The sequence below is a fragment of the Typha angustifolia genome, chromosome 6 (genome assembly GCF_048772165.1).
Source record: "Typha angustifolia cultivar Huaian chromosome 6, ASM4877216v1, whole genome shotgun sequence".
NCBI lineage: Eukaryota > Viridiplantae > Streptophyta > Magnoliopsida > Poales > Typhaceae > Typha > Typha angustifolia.
The window spans coordinates 6,317,035-6,336,749 of record NC_133244.1 but is presented as its reverse complement, the minus strand read 5'-3'; the positions used below and the strand labels follow the sequence as shown (position 1 = coordinate 6,336,749).

The following is a 19,715-nucleotide window of genomic DNA, read 5'->3' as shown; positions in this document are numbered from 1 at the left end:
GCAAGTAATCCAGTGCCTCAAGGGGCATTTAGCTGGAGAGAGTAGGACTTTCAGGTATTACTACATAAATAATACTAATTTGGAAGAGAGCGGGTATGGAAAAAAAAAAGATCAAACCATTTCCCAACCCTTTCACTATCTTAAATCTATCCTATCCCATGGAATGCATGCCTTCCCTCTCTTCTTTTCTCTTATAAATACATTATAAGCTTGAATTAACTCCCCACACTACATTTTCTACAAAATCATATTATAAGTACAAAAAAAAATGCTAGCACTTGTAACTCAATCCACTCCTACTAAAATGACAACTAAGCAAGATAGTTGTCTGAATCATGATTTTTTACTACTTAGAGCATAGAAGAAATGAAGAAATAGTAATAAAAGTTTAAGTACTGATAGTCAGTGATGCATCATGACAGCTGGCCATCTAGATCAAAGCTTTTTAAGACCATTTTTCGCTGACTGATAAATCCCCAAATCAAACTTTTTTCTTCTTTCTCCTTCATTCTTAATGTGGAGAGAGAGTTCCTGGAGAGGTTATCTTAGGTTGCTTAGACTTAACCTATAATGAATTGGGTTGTTCTTCAGGAAAAATTAACTTAAGCAGTGTTTGATACAAAGGGAGGAAGGCAAAGGGCACTGGCACAGAGGGGCAAAGGATCAAAGGAACTAGCATTGGGCAGCACTCAAGTTAGACAGTAAATGTAGATTGAACCAGAGGAGTTTCTTGTCCCTCTCCTTGATTGCACTCACAGATCTTGCTCTCCTGTTGTGGATTCATTGGCACAGAAGAACATGCTGGTGGCAAGGGCCAAGGAATATTGTACTTGGTCTAAAAAGCAGAATATGCACACAGTTCACACTTCACAAGATTTCAAAGATTGAAACAACGTAGAGAAGATGTGAAGTGAAAAAAAGTTTTCGTCAAACCTAAAGGACCTTTCAGTAAGTCCAGAAGATTCATAAGGTAGCTAGACAAAAGTAGATACTAATTGATGAGAAAATAGCCAACTTGCTTACCAGAAGTCCAAGAAGAGAATTCCCTTCCTGTAGAACAATATAAGACCTAAGAAGGTTAGGATCCTGGTTAAGGAAGAGTATAAGGATGTCTGTCCTGCATTTTACAGGGGAATTAATGTTAGATGACAACAGCAATCCCATTAGTGAACAAATTTGACACACTCTCAGATAATCATCTATATATTTTATCTAGGACAAGGAATAACAATTACCCGACAGACACTAGCTTCTTATCCTGACTCTGCAATACATCAGCAACGATGTCAAAGATGCCTTCATTAGCAAGATCCCTGTGAAAATTAGATAATTAAAATTTGGTGAACATTTAAAAAATGTCTCAATATGCCAAGAAAAAATATGAAAAAAGAAATTCTGAGTTAGCATGCAAGAATATCAGAACAAAAATAATGCTCACAGTCCATGTAGGAAGAGTTAACTGTATATTTTGGCTATGCTAAGTTCGCATGAACTAATAGATATCAAAGGCACATAAATAGCAAGGAAACTTCATATAAAAAGTTACATGAAGTTCCCCAATTGTCCCTAGTTCGATTACTTGTTTATGTGACAGCACATGTGGTAGATGACATATGATGATTACACACTTATCAGCTGATTGCCCTAAATATTCTAGGGTTTCTGTATTATATTCCTATCCACAAATTTGATACTCCATAAATTTAAAAGATGTTTGGAAATCCACTAACAAGGTAATCTATCATCGGGAAGGGAAGATGACACCCAATCAGAGACAAAAATAGATGAGGCAGCAGAAAAGACAGAACACATAACATACCGAAATAACCGCAATTGTTGTACCAGCTGCAAGCTTTTACTCAACGAGCAGAACTCATGCAAGAATAACACCTGCTCCAGCATAAAAGATACATGACATAAGAAAAGATTTATTACATGGAACAGAAACTAAAATATTAGATTCACATTACATAACATATAATTCAGAAATTCCTCGATAGTGATAGAAATCTTACAAAATACACACCGGGAACTATCACTTAAAATGTCCATATTGCACAAACACTTTTCCTGTAAGAAAATTTTTGCATTTTATATACAGCATGAACCGGTTTTATCCCTCCATATAATTACAGACATAAGATAAGTCAAATTTCTATCAATATTTAATGGTTTGATTAGAGGCCATCTGTTTGCACAGATATTTGTACTACTATCATGAAGAAACTAAAATGTTATACTTGTGTTTCCACTATTTGGAAAACATAATAAATCAGTAGTGTTTTGCACCTCTATATGAAGATATAAGAAAAAATATTTGGAACTGGGGGATTGCTGCAATGCATTGTATGAGAGTAGCTAGGCAGCAACAACAGAGAGTTGCAGTTCTAAAAGAAGTACAAACTTAACCGTGTGCAAAGCAATTCACTGATTCCTGGATACAACATTAAGAAGATACTTTCCAAGCTCATCTTTGAAGCATGAACTGTAATCCGGATTCTCCTTAAGACTGTACCACTGAAGTTCTGATGAAATGTTACTAACTAGTATACTTCTTAGATCAAGGACTCTTATTGTAACATCAACTATTACCCCCCTTTCAGACCAATGTTAAATTACAGCATCATTGTAACAAGATATTAATTCGTGATGCTTAGAAAGAAGGGCGTCCAATTGTACCATGCTCCAACCAATGAGTGGCATGGTGAAGGAAAGATGTGTGACCTTACTAATGCACTCTAGCCTCTTCTCTAAATTACATGAAACATTTGGCCCCCAAATAAGTCAGGCACAATGTCCTGATATATTTGTGGAAAATAACCAAATATAAATTCATAATAATTCATTATTTTCCCAGTACTGGAATTTTGTGTTAACTCCAGGGTACATTTAAGTAATTAACAAGCAAGTGAAAAACAATGAGTGATTAGAAACAAATCATCTTCTTACTTTGCATCTTCTGTGAAAATGTATCTGAAATAGCAATTGTATATTTAAAATAGAAACATAACAATGTTATATTGGTCTTCATCAGCAATAACTACTATACAAAATTCAAATAAAGCATAGCTAGTTAAAGACAGAAAATAGTCCAAATAAGAAACATATGAAACTCATCCAAAGGGCTTTAGGAACTATTGTACATTACCAAATCCCTTTTTGATTCAGCAGAAATAATGGAAGATCTCATCCTAGCAAACAGTTCTTGAATAAAACAAGCGTCATCTTTCAGCAAAGAAATGACCTGTACCAGAATCACGCATTTTTAAAATAAGGAACAATGATAAACTATATATATGAAAGTTGAAATCCTCACCACAGCATTATTTGCATGAATTATTGAATTAAGACTTGCTATTGTAGGCTCATCCAATATTCTTGGCAAAACAACATCCTGAAATCAGTGGAGAAACAAATAAGAATTCACATATAACAAGATTCAAGTAATTGACTATCATTTAGCACACACTGACCTTTAGATAGCCAACTCTGTATGACTGATGTATCTTTGACAACACCGAATTATTTTTAATGGGAATGGCCTGTGTGGTAAATAAAGGTGTACTGTTAAAGAAAATGTAAGTAGGCAAGCTAATATGAATCTCAAAATCAATTACCTCCTTAAAAACAACATGTCCTTTGAGAAAAGCACGATGATCCTGCACCTTAGTGACCTCTGGATCATCTGTTTAAACAGAATGAGGGAAACAGGACACAACCAGTAGTCAGGATTTCATAGTTATGAACAAAAAGTACAAAAAGAGAACAATATAACAATTAGTCAACAAAGCAGAGATTACTAGCACACAACAGGTACTAACATTCACACACCATGTTGCATGGCAAATTCTTTAATCACAACTATTTAATGTCGGCTATATGGATCTTTTTTCTACATTCATCTTTATTTCGTGCATCATTTTATGTCAAATAAAGGTTCAGTTTGGTCTTCCTCTCCCTCCTAAGGAACCTTCAATTTCAATGCATTCCTCCATAAGCATTAAGTGCTCTTCATTAGTCATATCCAAACTATCTTAACAAATTCTCATATAGTCTATCTTCTATAGTTGTTGCCTCTTAACTTCTGACTAACATTACCGTTCTGTGTTCTATCTTTTCCACTAACACCACTCATCCGCCACCTTAGCATTCACATCTTGGTGACATCAATATTTGAATATGTTGTTTCTAGTTAACCAACATTCTAATACATAAAGAATTGCTAGACTTGCAACTGTTTTATAGAACTTCCATGTCAATGACACCACAAACATACTAGAAACACTTCCCAACTTCAACCATTCTACTTTAATTATCATGCAAGTTCCAGCTCAATCTAAGTTTCATGTAGAACTATAGTTCTAGGGATAATTCATTCTCCATTTTTATATCTTAATCCGCTAAACTCTGATCTACTAACTCTAACACCTTTAGATTCCTCAAAATACAACTAATGTAAAATTCACTCCTATATTAGATTAATGATAAAAGCAACATCCCCACTCGATCTCAGATCTACTTATCCTAACACCTTTAGATTTCAAATTTCATCTGTACACTACTAGCATAGGATTAACTCATACATTAGATTGATAAATTCACAAATTAAAAGAATATCACCAACAAATGACAAGCTTCATGTAACCTTATATCAAGTAAATTATATTCATCAACAAGAAACTAATAAAATCTAGTATCACATATTTAGCAACATGTGATGGAGAATGTACCACAAACAAATTTAACTTTGCAATAAAGGTTAGTACACCAAAGATACAAGACCACATTAGTTGCTCATTTAGAAAATGTTACTGCACGGCCATATCATTATACTATGGGATTAAGCTTCTCTTGGCTCAGCATAATTGTAATTAGAAATGACAACAAAGAATAATTTACAAGTCATTACCTATGTCTCTCATCTAGACTATTTCCATGTTCAGATGAATTACCGGAGGTTAATCTCAATTTGCATGAGACGAAATTGCAGCCAAATAGTAGATTGCTCTATCCACAAACCAGCCCTGCAAACTAGGCAAATCCTTCTATTTACTTTTTTAAATTTTTAGGTTGGTTATCTGGGAACAAAATCTAGGGTGCTGGTGTCAGATTGATACCCAACAACAAAAATTTATTATCCACTTAGGACTTCTCAAATTTGAGTTATGCCTTCCTAGAACACATTGTTGTGAAAATATTTGGGTAACGGATGACTAAAGTAATCTCATCAACCAAATTCCAATGGAAAAGACTGAATATAAAATGGAAAAGGAAAAACAATGTGGTTAGTTCAGCATACATACATACATATATATCCTTGGAGATCAAGAGTAGAACTCTAGTTAAAATATTGGATGATTGCAAGAAGCCATTAATGACGATTTGAATTAAGATTTGCAAAAAGGTACTAGAAATGCAAGCTTGTAATAAATAATTGCATTTAAGGCTTGCAATAAGAGCCAGGGATGATCGTGCTTGTGCCACGGCACTACATGATATGGCACTTATCGGCCATTCCTCAAGAGTAGAGGGTCCACCCACCGCCAATCCCATGCAAGAGAGGGAGAAAGAGGAGGTAGGGAGACTACTTGCCATCGCCGCTCGTCATCGCCCTGGATTTAAGTGCCTCCGCAACTTAAATTAGACCCGCAAAGAGGATCATTTTTGTTCGACCCATCCATCATCTTTTTCCTCCTCTAGCCGTGACGGACGACAACAAACAAAACAATGAGTGGTAAAGGCAAGGGTAATAGCAACGCAGGCCACTGCTAGGAGGTGAGATGAAGGGTGTTGTGCGGCACCACCTCATGCCACGTGTTGGTACACTACCGGCACGACCATCATCAATAGCCATAAGAGAGGGAGAGGAAAAGAGGAAGGAGACTACTCGTGTTCGCCCATTAATGCTCGCCATCAAGCTTGTCGTCATGCTTGCAGCCTTGCTCCTCGTTGCTCGCATGCGCTAGATAGAGGAAGAAGGCATCGCTGGCGTCAGGGTGCCTTACAAGTCGGGTCAAGTTGGGTCGAGTCGAATAAAAACTAAAAGTTATGAATCACGGGCGAGCGACGACAAGCAAGACAATGAGCGGCATTGGAAAGCTTGACAACTAAGGGCGATGGGCAAAGGCGAGCAACAACGACAAACGGATCACTACTAGGAGGGGTGTCGTGTGGCACCCCTCGTGCCACGTGCTGATACGCCAACAAAACAATAAGTGTTGACCACGGCGATCGTTGGGTAAGAGCAACTCAAATCTAACCTCCTATGTATAACATTTCAAATGCTGAAAGAAGCTAGGTCGTGGATCACTAAATCCCACATTTAGCATGTCGATGTCTAAACAAGGCAAATAACAAAGATATGGCGCTATTGCATTAAGATAAGCAAAAAGGTACTAGAAACGCTAGTTTGTAATATATATTGCATTTAAGGCTTGCAATAGGAGCAACTCAAATCTAACCCACTGTGTGCTGCCAATTTAATTTATATATGAAGTTCCAAATGTTGAAAGAAGCTAGGTCATGAATCACTAAAAATCCCATATTTAGCATGCCGATGTCTAAACAACCCAAGTTGCAAAAACATAGTGATATTTCTTACAGATTCAATCAATCTGAAAAAAAAAAAGTTAAGTTTCACCCTTAACATATCTACTACTTTAGAAGCACTTGTTCTTCTATATCAAAATTATGTAAATGCACAGACTAAAAAGGAAAAGCATATAATTGTTAGAATCCGCAGCAAATTCCAGCTAACTCAATCATGTTAGGAAGCAAGGCTATTTGGTAGCTTAGGCTAGTTTACTCTATCAAAATATGAGATGTACTTATCAAAAGATATAACGTGCAAAATAAAAACCAAATCAAAACATAACTCAAGCAAACAGTCAATGAATGCCTACATAAAATCATACCAATTATACATTCTGAAAACCCTTATACAAACATCTTGTACAGAATACAGATTTAAAGGATTGCTCAGTCACCTTAGTAAGTTGCTTTAATTCTAATACTTACAAGAAGTTCATATAAAGTCAACTGAGAAATTTTTTAAAAAAAACTTTGTGCCTGACTAACGGATCAATTCTCGTTTTTCAAGCAAATGCAGATTAACATGCTGATATAGACGAATGATTTCACCTAGAACAAAAATTTCTCCAAAAAAGTTAAAATTTATTCAGTTTTCTACATGAAGTAGAGTATTCGCATAGCACAAGTTTCACGATAAGAGTTGTAGACTCTGTTAAGAAAACTGCTGACCATCTGAATTGTGTGAACTGTGAACTCTGAACTGTGAACCAACAAAGAACTAAGTCAGCATCCCATTATGAAAGTAGTAAAATTCATAGGTTAAGTTTTTGGTCTTTTACTTAGTCATTGAAGACCATAATGGCATCTCATATGCAGCCATTACATTTATATATACCTGCAACATTCATCTATCAATCAATCCATTTGTATTAAAACAAAATGTTTTTTTCATTGAATAATGAAAACAATTTTAGATAAATATATGTGATAAAATGCCAACAAGGAAGAGGCAGCACAGATATATACCTGCAATATTCATCTATGCCAACATTCATCTATCAATCCATTTGTATTGAAACAAAATGGTTTTTTCATTGAATCATGAACAGTTTTAGATAAATATATGTGATAAAATGCCAACAAGGAAGAGGCAGCACAGATAGCATCATCGACATCTACAATGGGTATGGATAAAAGTAGGCATAAATCACAAAGACCTACTCAACCTTGGAAAATGGAAACAAGAATAAATAAATAAACAGATGAACAAATCAAAATAATTATAATTATAATGATCATATTATTAATAAAACTATTATTATTATTATATTATTATTATTACCATAATAATAGAAGTACAGAAAGTGACGTCCTACATAAAGTGATGATATTTGGAAGCAGACATCAGTAAAAGATTGAAACAAAATGTCAGCATCAAGTCATCAGCTACGTCCCTGGTCAAAGTTGGGGGCAAAAAATGGAAGCAATGATAACCAACAAAAATGAGATGGACGTACATTCAAGCGAACCAATAATATCCAAAATTAACTCCTCAGAGAAGATCCTATCAAAGATTGAAGGGCTGTTCAGTAGAACTGCAAATGACCAATAGAAAATGTTAATAATGTTAAACAGGAAATATACAAGGACATAGATAAGCAGAAATACTCACTGATCCCCTTGACCAATCTGAAGATCATGTGGAGGCCATCCATGTTTTCTAAATCCTCACACATTCTAAAGAGGTCCATTAACTTTGGAAGAAATTCTTGCTGCACAACATTACAAGGACAGTGAAAACATTCAATTATAATTGAAACTAGTGCAGTTTAGATGTTCAATAAAATCAAGAATAAATAATAATGGGTTTCCTACTATGTCTATCCTTAAAGCTTAACCATCCCTCCAACTCATCAAGATTCTTAAGTAACAAAACCAAGACATCAATCCCTAGCCTCTCTCCACCTTCAGTACACGGACCAAGAAGAACTATCATTTCACCATCCCCAAGAGCTCTAGCCTATTTTTCTATCTGACTAAGACTAACTAAGATTCAGTCAAGAGATTGTCCTAAATCAAGTTTAAGGACAATTAGGATATACTAATGTGACTATCACAATAGTTATCTATAGAAAAGCTCGCCAATAGCCAAATAAGAGGATTAAGGGAGTTGATTGATTTTCATTTTGCAATAGAACAAACAATCTTACTAGAAATTTTCATTTAACACAAAACAAGCCAACAGATATCATCAACTAAAATTCAACAGGGCAAAACTAACATAATAAATCACTCTCCAACAATATGTATGACCAACATACACAAAAAAAAAATTCTCTGCCCATCAACCTTACCTTCTCTCTAAGCCAATGAAAACCTCTTCGCAACTTCTTTCCAACAAAGAATTATTAAAGATGGAAAATGATAAATATAAAACAATATATAAAGTTTGACACAAGATTCAAAAGAAATATATAAAAGCCATTTAATACCATTCTAACTGACCAATCTGTAATGCACAATAAATGATTTGCAAGTTGCTTACATCTTGTGATATTAGTTCTGCCACACGCATCTGATCCGTAATGCTGCACTCCACTATAGTCTGTAAATTATGGTTGACAACCCTTAGGATATTGAGATTTCAAAATTTAAAACAGACAGCAAACAAAATTGGAGGAACTAATTAGAAAGGCACAAACTAAAGGCAGGTATTAGGCTGTAACTAATATACTGAAATTCTAAGAAATACAATAATCAAAACAATGTAGGATTTGTGAGTATGGAAAAGAACATATATAAACTCTGATACTTGTCATGATCTCTAATAGGATTTACTTTACCTAGTTTAGCTACTATACCAGAGTTAACTTAGGTGTTAACTTTTATTTTGGCAATCGTATTAACAGCCTTTAGTTATCATAAAATTATTAAAAATGTGATTATCCTTTGATCCTTTCTTGGGTATAATTGTCTAGTAGTTAAAGCCTTGTGCTATGTATTCATGAGATAACCTTTCACTCAAGGATTGCCATGCTAAAGCCTGACTAGCACATGGCACGAGGGCTGCCACACGACATCACTCCTAGCAGTGATTTGTCGCTGTGTAGCAGTCCTAGAGATCATTAACAACATCCCCCATCCTCTCTCATTATCGTCGATCCCTCCTCATCATCTATCGCTCCCACCCCATCAATGCCCGTGCCATAGCAAGAGAGGGAGAGATGAAGATGATGATCCTTCTCTTGTTAGGGCATGGGCATGACAATGAGGAGAGAGCGATGGCAACAGCTTGACGAGGAGAGGTTGTCAATGATGAAAGCTCTGCGGCACGATTAGTCCCCGTCTCCTCTTTTTCTCTCATCTCTTACATTAGGGTGGCAGTGGAGTGGTATCTTGCAGCACAATTGGCAAGTTTCGTGGCAGGTGTTGTGCCCAGCCAACAACCAGCACAGCAATCCCTTCTTTCCCTACTAACAGTGAGGCTAGATTTCATGCTCCATAGGGCACTTGGGTTTACAACCAGTTATATTCCTAAATTGGAGTATGACATAGTAATACTAGCACATTTTAAGTTTTCAACAACCTTAAATTCCACATAAAAATTTTGCTAAAATAAGGTGACAAAAAAAAGCAATATTTTGTATTATCATATTCAGCTCCAAATAGATACAGAAAGGCAATCAAAAGAGATTTTTCACACCTTCAAAACTAAAGGAAGGCTAGAGAGTTCAACAGGTGGAAGCTCTCTCAATTCACTGTTAACAGTGCGGAATGAATCATCTGCAAATAGAATGATAATGATAATCAGTAATGCAGCCTTGATCATTGGTAATTCAATAAGTATAACCTTCATATTGAGAGGATAATGACCAGAAGATATAAAGTTTTCCAGATATGCAATTGTCTTTTGAAAGAAGTAACGCTGATCCGACAAAATAAGTTAAGGGTTACACTAAGAAGGCAAGTATCATCAACAACAAAATTCCTCTAAATTAATAAACATATGTATGATGCTTCAATCATAACAAAAGGAAACGTTCTTCTTCAAGGTTCCATGCCATTATCATTCTTCATATCCTGATAATTAAGAAGATGGAAAGGGAGGTGGCAATAAAACAGGAAGTTCAGAAGACAAGTGCCTAAAAGCCGGAACATAAAAAAGACATACATAAGCAAAATACAGAAAAGCAGAATAACAGAGAAGGTACCATTTGATTGCAGCATCCTACTAGATTCTAGATTTTCTATTGCTGGACGAGGACCAACTTCAAGACCTACAGTAAACGGTCATATATAGAGGGAACAGAACTAAGTGGTTAATAGAATGAAATGCATATATACGGTTACTTACTTCCAAGATTGCTAAAATGTAGATTTCTCTGTATGCCGCAGATGTTGTCCCTGTATGAACAACAACAGTAATACAGTATTTAATGGATATTTCAGATAAATATGTAGATTCAACACCAGAAAGCTAAACTAAATAAGTTAATGAGCTTAAAATGGAAAGACCATATATAGGAACATCCTGTGGCCTCTTGAAAGCTCAATGCCAATTCTGTAGCTAATTCCGGGTCTCTCCATGAAATAATTGTGTCTGCCAAAAAATTCGGGAAAGTAAATATTCTGCTAATATAATTATCAAATCATCTTCAGATTGTAAAGATTAGCACATTTATTCACCTTCTTGCCTTCTATAAATATCATCTGAAGAGATACTGTGCATAAGTAATGTCTCGTTATCCTCTTCATCCACAACAGTCAAACCAAGTTCCTCAGATCTCTGCAAATCATAATATAAAATTAAAAGCAAACCAAATGTAATAAAATCACTAAGAAATAACAGAGGTACTTCCTCCAAAAACAAAGGAAAATCAACAAGAATAAATGACTTCATACGCAATTCTTGCATTACATGTTCCATGGCATGCACTGATAATCTACTTCCTTCTATATTCTAACTAATTTCATGAGATGTCTATCAAGTTCGTAATATCCAGAAGATACTCTTCAAAAAGTTGATGCTAGGGCAATAAGGAAGTATATTTTTTGGTCCTAGTAGTACACATAGAGCTAAGCAAAAACAATGACAGGTTGGTCACTTTAAAAGTCCTCCTGTTGAATTTAATGACCACATTGTTATACATGTCGCTGATGGATAGCTAGTCTAATTAAAGACGGACTATTTGACAAACACTATGATATACAAGAATTTAAAAAATGCGGTGCTTTATTAAAAATTTCAGGTAAATGTATCCCATTAGAGAGAATTTACTAAGCTTCACATTTTTTAACAGCAGGCAAGAATATAAAAGCACATTATGAATGGTTACAGATTGTCATTCATTTTAGCAGGGGCTTATTACATGATCATTGGTTCTACTGATGACATACAAGATACCAGAACGAAACTGATTAAGAAAGCTATCCAAATATATTTCTGCTAACTTATTGCAGTAAGAAAGAATGGCATCATATATCAATCATCAGTGAATCTAAATACAAACCCTCCAATTTCTAACCAACCTCAGGATTTGGACTTTATCATGGAATCCATCCAATCATCTCATAAGAAGAGTCTCATAATTGAGCATACAGGTGCAGCATTATCAGTGCATACTACTTGGTGCATGCAAAATGCAAACTTAGCAAGCAAAATTAAGATTTAAATGTTTAATTTTTTTTGCTAGAACTTGATGAACAGTAGAGGTGAGATGGCATTGTGAAGGAAGCCAAAGAGAGATTTACAACAGCAAATTCAGAGAGAAAAAGTGCTCACGGGACAACCATAAGGCCACATCGCCAGATCATACTTAATGCATTATAAAATGTAGAGCAGCTACAAAATAACAAAGTTGAGAAACAAATCATGCCAAGATGAAATATTGAGATGGAAAAGATAAAGCAACAAACTTTGCAAAAAGTGAGACAAAATCATGTAAGATGGTTCAAACATATAAAATGAAAGGAAAGAGACTCGGTCCCAGTTGCGGATGCCAAAGGGAGAAAAACATCAACAACAACAACAACAACCAAATTCCATAGAAATACCCTTTGATTGAGCTAACCGGAATTTGGGTCCCTCTCACTAGGTCCAACATTTGGAGAATTATCCTCTAACTAATATATTGAAAGGCAGTCGCGAGTGGCAAGCAGTCGTCCCACAGCTTAACGCTTCCGTGAAAGGCTAGTGCCAATGCGGTCTAGTATTTTTAATACATAAAAATAAAAAAAAATTATATAATACATAATATATACCAATATAGCATATATAGAAATTTTAATAGTGTGCAATTTACAAAAAATCACATTTTACATACACACACACACAATATATATATATAAAGGAAGAGATGTTTATGCAATAAGAATAAAACATAGGTGTTGCTAACTTGATATAGCGATATGCTTCAAAAAAGAAAAGAAAGCTACAAGAGTGGGAGATTAATCTTTGTAGCTTATCCTATTCTGCACCTACATAGCTTTCTCTCTTCTCTCTTCTCTCTTCTTTCTTTCCTAGTAGCTTGAAAACCTCCATCCACTCTATTAATTCGCATTCATCTAGCAAATGAGATTGTAAGATTATGAGATTGTGAGATTGGCGGAGATATTTCCCATTTCCCCCAATCGTCCACGGGCCAACCCAACCATTGCGGAAGAAGAAATGGAAAAAAGAAGAAAAAAGAAAAGAAAGAGAAGAAACAGATAAGAAGAAAAATATGAAAAAAGAAAAGAAAGAAAGGAAATAGAGAAGAAGAATGGAGGGGGGGTACATGATTTCGCCGCTAACCACCCCTCCATTGCCTGGCGCCGCCGTCCCCACTGCTCAAGAGGGGAGGGTCGAGAGAGGAAGACAAGAGATTGGCTTAGGGCAGATCAATCAAGTGAGGGAGATGACAAACTAGGGATTTTGGGTTAGTGTCCACCGGTTAGCCCGCATCCATTACCAACCCATTAGACCATTTTTACGCCTTAATGTGTCGCCTAGGTCACCAAGCGATAAGGCGGTCCACCACAAGCGACATTGCAACCCGTCGACTTTAGAAAGTCGCAAAGAAGATTTGTAGGGCGGCCGATGCGCCGCCCCGCTTGGCAGCCACTTGAATAGCTTTTAAAAATATTGACTGCGACAGCATGTAATATTAGTAAATAACATGGAAGCACCAATATCATGCAGCTACCTACGCAAGATATCCAGTAGTAGGTTAATATTCATCAAATATCAATCATTGTAAGAGCCGATAGAAATCTTTCATAGGCAATTTGCACAGCAAATCACATTAATCCAAGTAGTTAGTATTACAATGGGATCACTATGCTCCTTGTAATATGATCAATCAAAGGGATTAAACCAATATCGGCTGAATAAAAGCAAAAGGTCAACCACTGTCCAAAAATTCTAACACTTCTGAAGCTTGCACGAGTACCAAAAGGGAATCGTCAGAGCCAAATATGAAATTTGATTCTCCATGGCCCCTGACCCCAACGAGAAGCCTCTTAAAGATCATAATGCATTTGAGGGCAACCTAAATCGCTAAACATCAGCCTTGGTGAATTCATCAGCAGAAGCCAAGATATTAAAAATCTTATCCTTTTGTCTACTCATAATATTGCTACCTTAGCCTCCACTCTCCTAATACTTTGTTCAGTATTAGCTAGCTCCCAAGCACTAATCCTTTTCCTACCAATATAGCACCTAAAGTCTTTTCAACACATTTTCTATTGAGTTAAAGTAGAACTAAGAGGCACCACTATAATTATCATGAAACCTACATCAGTACTGATTAGCTCCTAACAAATCTTAAACATATTGACTCAAGAGGGTAAAGCACCATTACAAGTATCACATCCCCAATCAAACAACATCAGACTACTTATGCAGACTCTACAACCAAACATGCCCATGAAAAATTTACATTCTACACTACCAAACTACAGTGCCTCAGGTTCCAAGTACATGTTGGTTCAAATTAAGAAATAAAAAGACAGTAATACAAATTAGAACAAATATTGAATTCCCTGCTCACAGCAAGTGGGATTTCATCAATCAACTATAAATTCCTGCAGGTGCATAGAGAAAGTAATCCAACCACTAGTGCCCATCAACTTTGGAAAGAGAATCTAGAAAGTCTGGCCTATATTCTCCTTCATTCACATCCTCTTTGCAACGTATGAAAAGCTTATGACTAGTGTATCAAAAGGCAACCATGGCAGCCGCCTTGGCAAGGTGGAGCACTGACCACTCCGCATAGTGAAAATGTGGCGGTGGATTGGTTTTGGCAAAATGACGAGACGGATCGCGTGAGGACAGGTAATGGGTTTGAGAACTAAACTATAAAAAAAATCTCAATCCACTTCTTTCCTCTTCCCTTGATTTGAGCCCAAACTGGTCTCCTCTGCTCTCTCAAACAGTACTGATTAGCGGCACAAGGCGAGGGCAACGGTTTGCGTCAAGCTCCTCTCCTTTTCCGTATATGCGCATCCTCCACATCCCTTGCCTCATCCCCCTCTTCCACTGCATCCTCCTCTCCCTCTCCAACAACGCCAATAGGCAACAAGTTCTTTCGCTCAAATCTCATCTCTCTCTCTCTTCCAATCTTTTTCCTTTTTCTTCCTATATTTCAGTTTTGTAGAAAGAGGATGTCGTCTTTGGCTCTCTCTACTCCCCTCTTTTTCATTTTCGGTTCCCTATGTTTCCACTTTTACCCTATTCTGTATTGTTGTAAATAGATAGCAAGAAGGCAACTGAGATGGAGTATAGTCTAGGGATTTTCCATTTTTCTTCTTCTATGAATTTTGTAATTGTTTGAGGAGAAAAAAGATTAGTTATGACTACATATTTTTAAATACATGTAATCTTAGTATCAATTTTGTTGCTCCGGTGATTTTTAGCCATATTACTATATATTATATATCATATATTTAAATTTTATATATATTATAAATGCTAGACCACCTTGTCACCCGCCTTTCACTTAGAAACTATGTGACAGGTTGACTGCCCACAATCCATTGTTGCCTTTCAAAACATTGCTTATGATCAAGTACACAAAGATATATTCTCCTACATTCAAGCTAATGCCACTCTCTTATATAGAGTGATGTTTCAATACATGAAGAGAATTTTGTGCGGATAAGATGTTGCTCCTCCACCTGTCTTTTTTCGCTTTGGCTAGAGTCTAGTAGCCGAAAGCCTCATTAGCTTACGCTGACTTGCCAATTCTTCAACTCTTTTTTATCAACATGAGATTTGACGCCTAGTTGCGCTGCGTTTTCAAAAACTTCTCGTCGAACTGGCTCTATGGACAATTCCTCAATATCTTGTTCATTCACAACAAAATATTCAACGAAGTCAACTGCGTTTCCTGTCAAAAAACCGCTAGTGCTATTTCAATATATTATGGGTAAATAGGAGCTTTGACCCCTAGGATCAACGTCAAGTGAACTTGGCGAGTAGAACATGATCAAGGTGTGCAGTACTTTCCTAGAGCTGAGAGGCTTAAGTCATGCTAATACTTCATAATTCACACCATTATGTTTCTAATGCGTGGGATAGTTCTCCAATTTATCATCACCAAGAGGTCATGTTTACACTGACTCATGCTAATACTTCGTAACTCCAATAAGTATATCTCATGCAAGGGACAAATTTGTCTAATTTATCATTATTATTGCTTCATGCCTAACAGTACAACACATTCAAAAGATTTTCAGCATATCCTGTCATCATCAGCACTACCATATTCCTAAGCTCAAAAGGCATTATATGTGAGGACCTCTATGGTTCCATACTCATCATTCTACAAATATCTACTGAATCCTTCACTTAGACCATCGATCATCGAGTTTTAGATGTATCAGAAAACTCATTTGATGTTATGTTGACACCAAACGCCTTTTCCTAACATGCAAGATTATAAGAGTAGACATATATAACATAAGAACTTAACCAGACAATCTCAACAAACAACTTCATGAGATAACACTACAAGGTACCCAAAACAATTCAGTGTGATGGAACATGTAAAATTGAGTCAGTGTCACTGAAATAAGAATGATCACAAAAAAAAAACTGAAAGTAGCAAAACCAACCTCCAGATATTCAACAGACACATGTCCTGTTCCCTGGTCATCCCACTTTCCCTCATCATTCAAGCGGTATACCTTAACACGCTGATACGATTTCAGAAAGGTCAGATAAATGTATGACTTTAACAGAAATATGGCAAAAATAAGTATCTACCTTGAATTAACATATAAACGCTGACAACAGAATGAGAACAATATTGAGACCCGAGAAAGAAGGTTAAGGCTACAACAAGATAAAGAATCAATATGAAAGAGGACTCATGCACAGCAAAAATCAATGCAAATAAGATCAAAATCTAGATAACTTTCCTAGATGTCCCAAGAATCTGGCTGATCCACATCAAATAGACAAGAAAAAGGAACAGATCAAAGCAGCACAGTATGCCCAACCATATAAACATGTGAATATATGGAAATGCATTATAAAAAATATAGGCAGACTATTTAAACAGCAGCATTTAAAAATACAATCACCAAGCAAAACAAAGAAAATAAATATAAGGATGCCATATGGAAAAAACAGACCAAATACTTCTTAAAGATAACATTGACCACCTAACAAGTTCCAAAGACAATTCTTGTAGAGTTGTTTCTCTAGGAGTGCACCCAAAACTCAGAAGAGTAACCGTAATGCAATTCTCAAATTTTCCGAGTACAAAGTAGCATGGATCTTTAGGTCATGATGCTTGGGTATCTAACTCCCCCAACTATGTTAGCACATAGTACTGAAAATTCACATAAATAAATAAATAAATAATGTATCCATCTACCAATGCAAACATTTCTATGTCAACTCACCTTCAGAGCCCCTAGCAAAGTGAAGACATTGTGGATCTAAATGAGACTTTAAACAGAAAAAGGTATAGTAAAGGAGGATATTTCAAAAAGTAACCAAATATCTTTCTATCAAATACATATATCAAAAGATAACTGCTTTGTTGTTATAAACAGTGCCAGCACTGAGAATTGTATAAATCAGAAAATGGTAGATAAGCTTTGGCTCGAAACTGAAAAACTAGAAAAGCAATAAAACAGCCCAATTCAAAGGAGGAAGGTCTCTCTTGGACAATGATAAAATAGAATTATCATTGTCAAGATCCCAATGATAAGTCACTATATTGTGAAGTTTTCTATAGGTAAGTCATATTGGAATAAATTTTTGGTGTGATGCTGTACCCATTGATATGCCATCTTTTGTTAAGTAACTCTTAGGATCTTGATAGGAGGACATGACATGACATACAAAAAGTTACCAATACCTTTATCGAGGACAATGTTGATTCCCTTGCACCCCAAAATCTGCATCTTATCCCAGGAAAGGAATAAAGCCCCTTCAGCTCTCTTGGGAGCAAAGTTGTTATAATTCTTGAAAAAAGAAGTTTCAAAATGATAGGACAAATATCAACCTTTATGCATTATAGAAGCACCTAAGATTCCTTAAAAAGTTCAACTGTTGCTATCAAAGTTTTTCAACCTCACTCATTATGGACTTCCTACTACTTGCTTGTCACCTACCCTTAAGAAATATCCATCATTGCAAAGATTTGACCGTGATGGCAATTCACCACAGTTGGCACAATAAAGAAGTCAATTTGAGCATGAGGATATACAAGTATTGATGCATATAATGAATCAAATTCTCCAACCTTACATAGAAAATGCATAGTTTGATAGAATCCTTATTTTTAAGTGCCTGCTCTGCGGACCACTTGCACCACATAAGTTGAAAACTACAAAATCACTAATTGTACAGTTACACTAATCAAGGTTTGAAAATTCGGTATCAAGATCAAGATCTCTCCCCCCCCAAAAAAAAAAGATACGTATCAGTCAGCTGAATCGGATTTAACTTTTTAATCACGTAAAATTCTAAATATTATTTAAAAATGTAGGAGAACTTCTAAAAGATTTTAAAAAATTATCACAAATAAAAATAATAAAGAAAGAAAAACTATAGTGCAATAAAAATTAAAAAGAAGAAGAGATTTGAAAGAGAGGGAGTGAAAGAAAATCAAATAAAAGAAAGAAAAACCATGGTGCATCGAAAAAGAAGAAGAAAAAGGAAGAGTGTGGAAAAAATAAAAATAAAAACTAAAAGAGAAATAAAAACATAAATTAAAAAATTATATACTAGAGTTTGTCAAAGTTTGTTGGAGTTAGATCTCTTTATAAGAGAAACAATGGTTATATGGTAAGGAGAGAAAAAAAGAAAGAAATAGTGAAAGAGAAAGAGAGAGAGAGAGTTCAGATCGGGCAGAAAGAAATAGTGAAAGAGAAAGAGAGAGAGAGAGTTCAGATCGGGCTTGAATCAAGATTGGGTTTGGCCGATCCCAATCCAACTAACCATGACACTAATAAGTATACCTTTTTACCATGCCATCCTATTTTCCATTATTGTATTGCATGGCAATCGTATCATCCTACATGCATTGTATCAGTGGAGGCTGCTAAGATTGATGCGAAATGTGTAAGACACCAAAACTTGCTAGATCATAAAAGAACTAGTGAAGACATGGCTGCCATGGCTATCTTCAAGTCATGTTCAACTTATCTGTTGTTTGACTAGTTTCAGCTCTACATTTTGATCCCCTAATTGACTGTCTTAGGGCCTCCAAATGAGACCCAAAAACTAAGAAAATTTTAAACTTGTCGAGTCCAAAACAACTAGAGCTTCAGCATTAACAATTTATGATTTGAACAAGATCATTGACGTCAATTATGTTCTGCACACTACAGGAATAATAGCTATGAAGATCATCCTACTAAACATTTAAGTGAGAAGCTAAACATGATATTCAAATTATGGTCTTTATTCTTTACACTAAGTTCAAGATTTAAAGTGCATTAGGGACAGCAACCTAACCAGCAGGGATTAATTTGCAAAATGAAATATTGTGTTAAATTAAATTCTAAAGAGAGATAATAAACATTAGACTTACTGTCGTCAATCTTTATGGGCGTGTACATTTACTGAGAATAAGCTGAATAACTAAGTTGTGGAAGTTTAGCAGCTGCTAAATTATTTGAGCCACAGGTCTTGCAGGGGTCTACTTTAATTCAATATGAACCAAATTAGTTCAATCTACCAAACA

The 19,715-nt window shown here is 35.7% G+C and overlaps 1 protein-coding gene across 3 annotated transcripts in view; it reads right to left on the bottom strand.

The window, feature by feature from the left end:
• The window catches only part of LOC140761539 (uncharacterized), a 31,733-nt gene that overhangs the window by 11,160 nt on the left and 858 nt on the right, over window positions 1–19,715 (bottom strand). For 2 of the 3 annotated variants that reach the window (XM_073098905.1, XM_073098903.1), the window contains exons 2-16: window positions 16,627–16,707; window positions 11,218–11,317; window positions 11,047–11,131; window positions 10,886–10,935; window positions 10,743–10,808; window positions 10,235–10,314; window positions 9,077–9,136; window positions 8,204–8,303; window positions 8,049–8,126; window positions 3,474–3,685; window positions 3,317–3,394; window positions 3,149–3,244; window positions 1,820–1,890; window positions 1,236–1,313; window positions 1,024–1,117 (exon numbers count right to left, since the gene is read on the bottom strand). In XM_073098905.1, the coding sequence (XP_072955006.1) occupies window positions 1,024–1,117; window positions 1,236–1,313; window positions 1,820–1,890; window positions 3,149–3,244; window positions 3,317–3,394; window positions 3,474–3,685; window positions 8,049–8,126; window positions 8,204–8,303; window positions 9,077–9,136; window positions 10,235–10,314; window positions 10,743–10,808; window positions 10,886–10,935; window positions 11,047–11,131; window positions 11,218–11,317; window positions 16,627–16,707 (1,329 nt within the window). The remainder of the gene's footprint in view (window positions 1–1,023; window positions 1,118–1,235; window positions 1,314–1,819; window positions 1,891–3,148; window positions 3,245–3,316; window positions 3,395–3,473; window positions 3,686–8,048; window positions 8,127–8,203; window positions 8,304–9,076; window positions 9,137–10,234; window positions 10,315–10,742; window positions 10,809–10,885; window positions 10,936–11,046; window positions 11,132–11,217; window positions 11,318–16,626; window positions 16,708–19,715) is intronic. The other variant, XM_073098904.1, reaches the window with a different exon arrangement.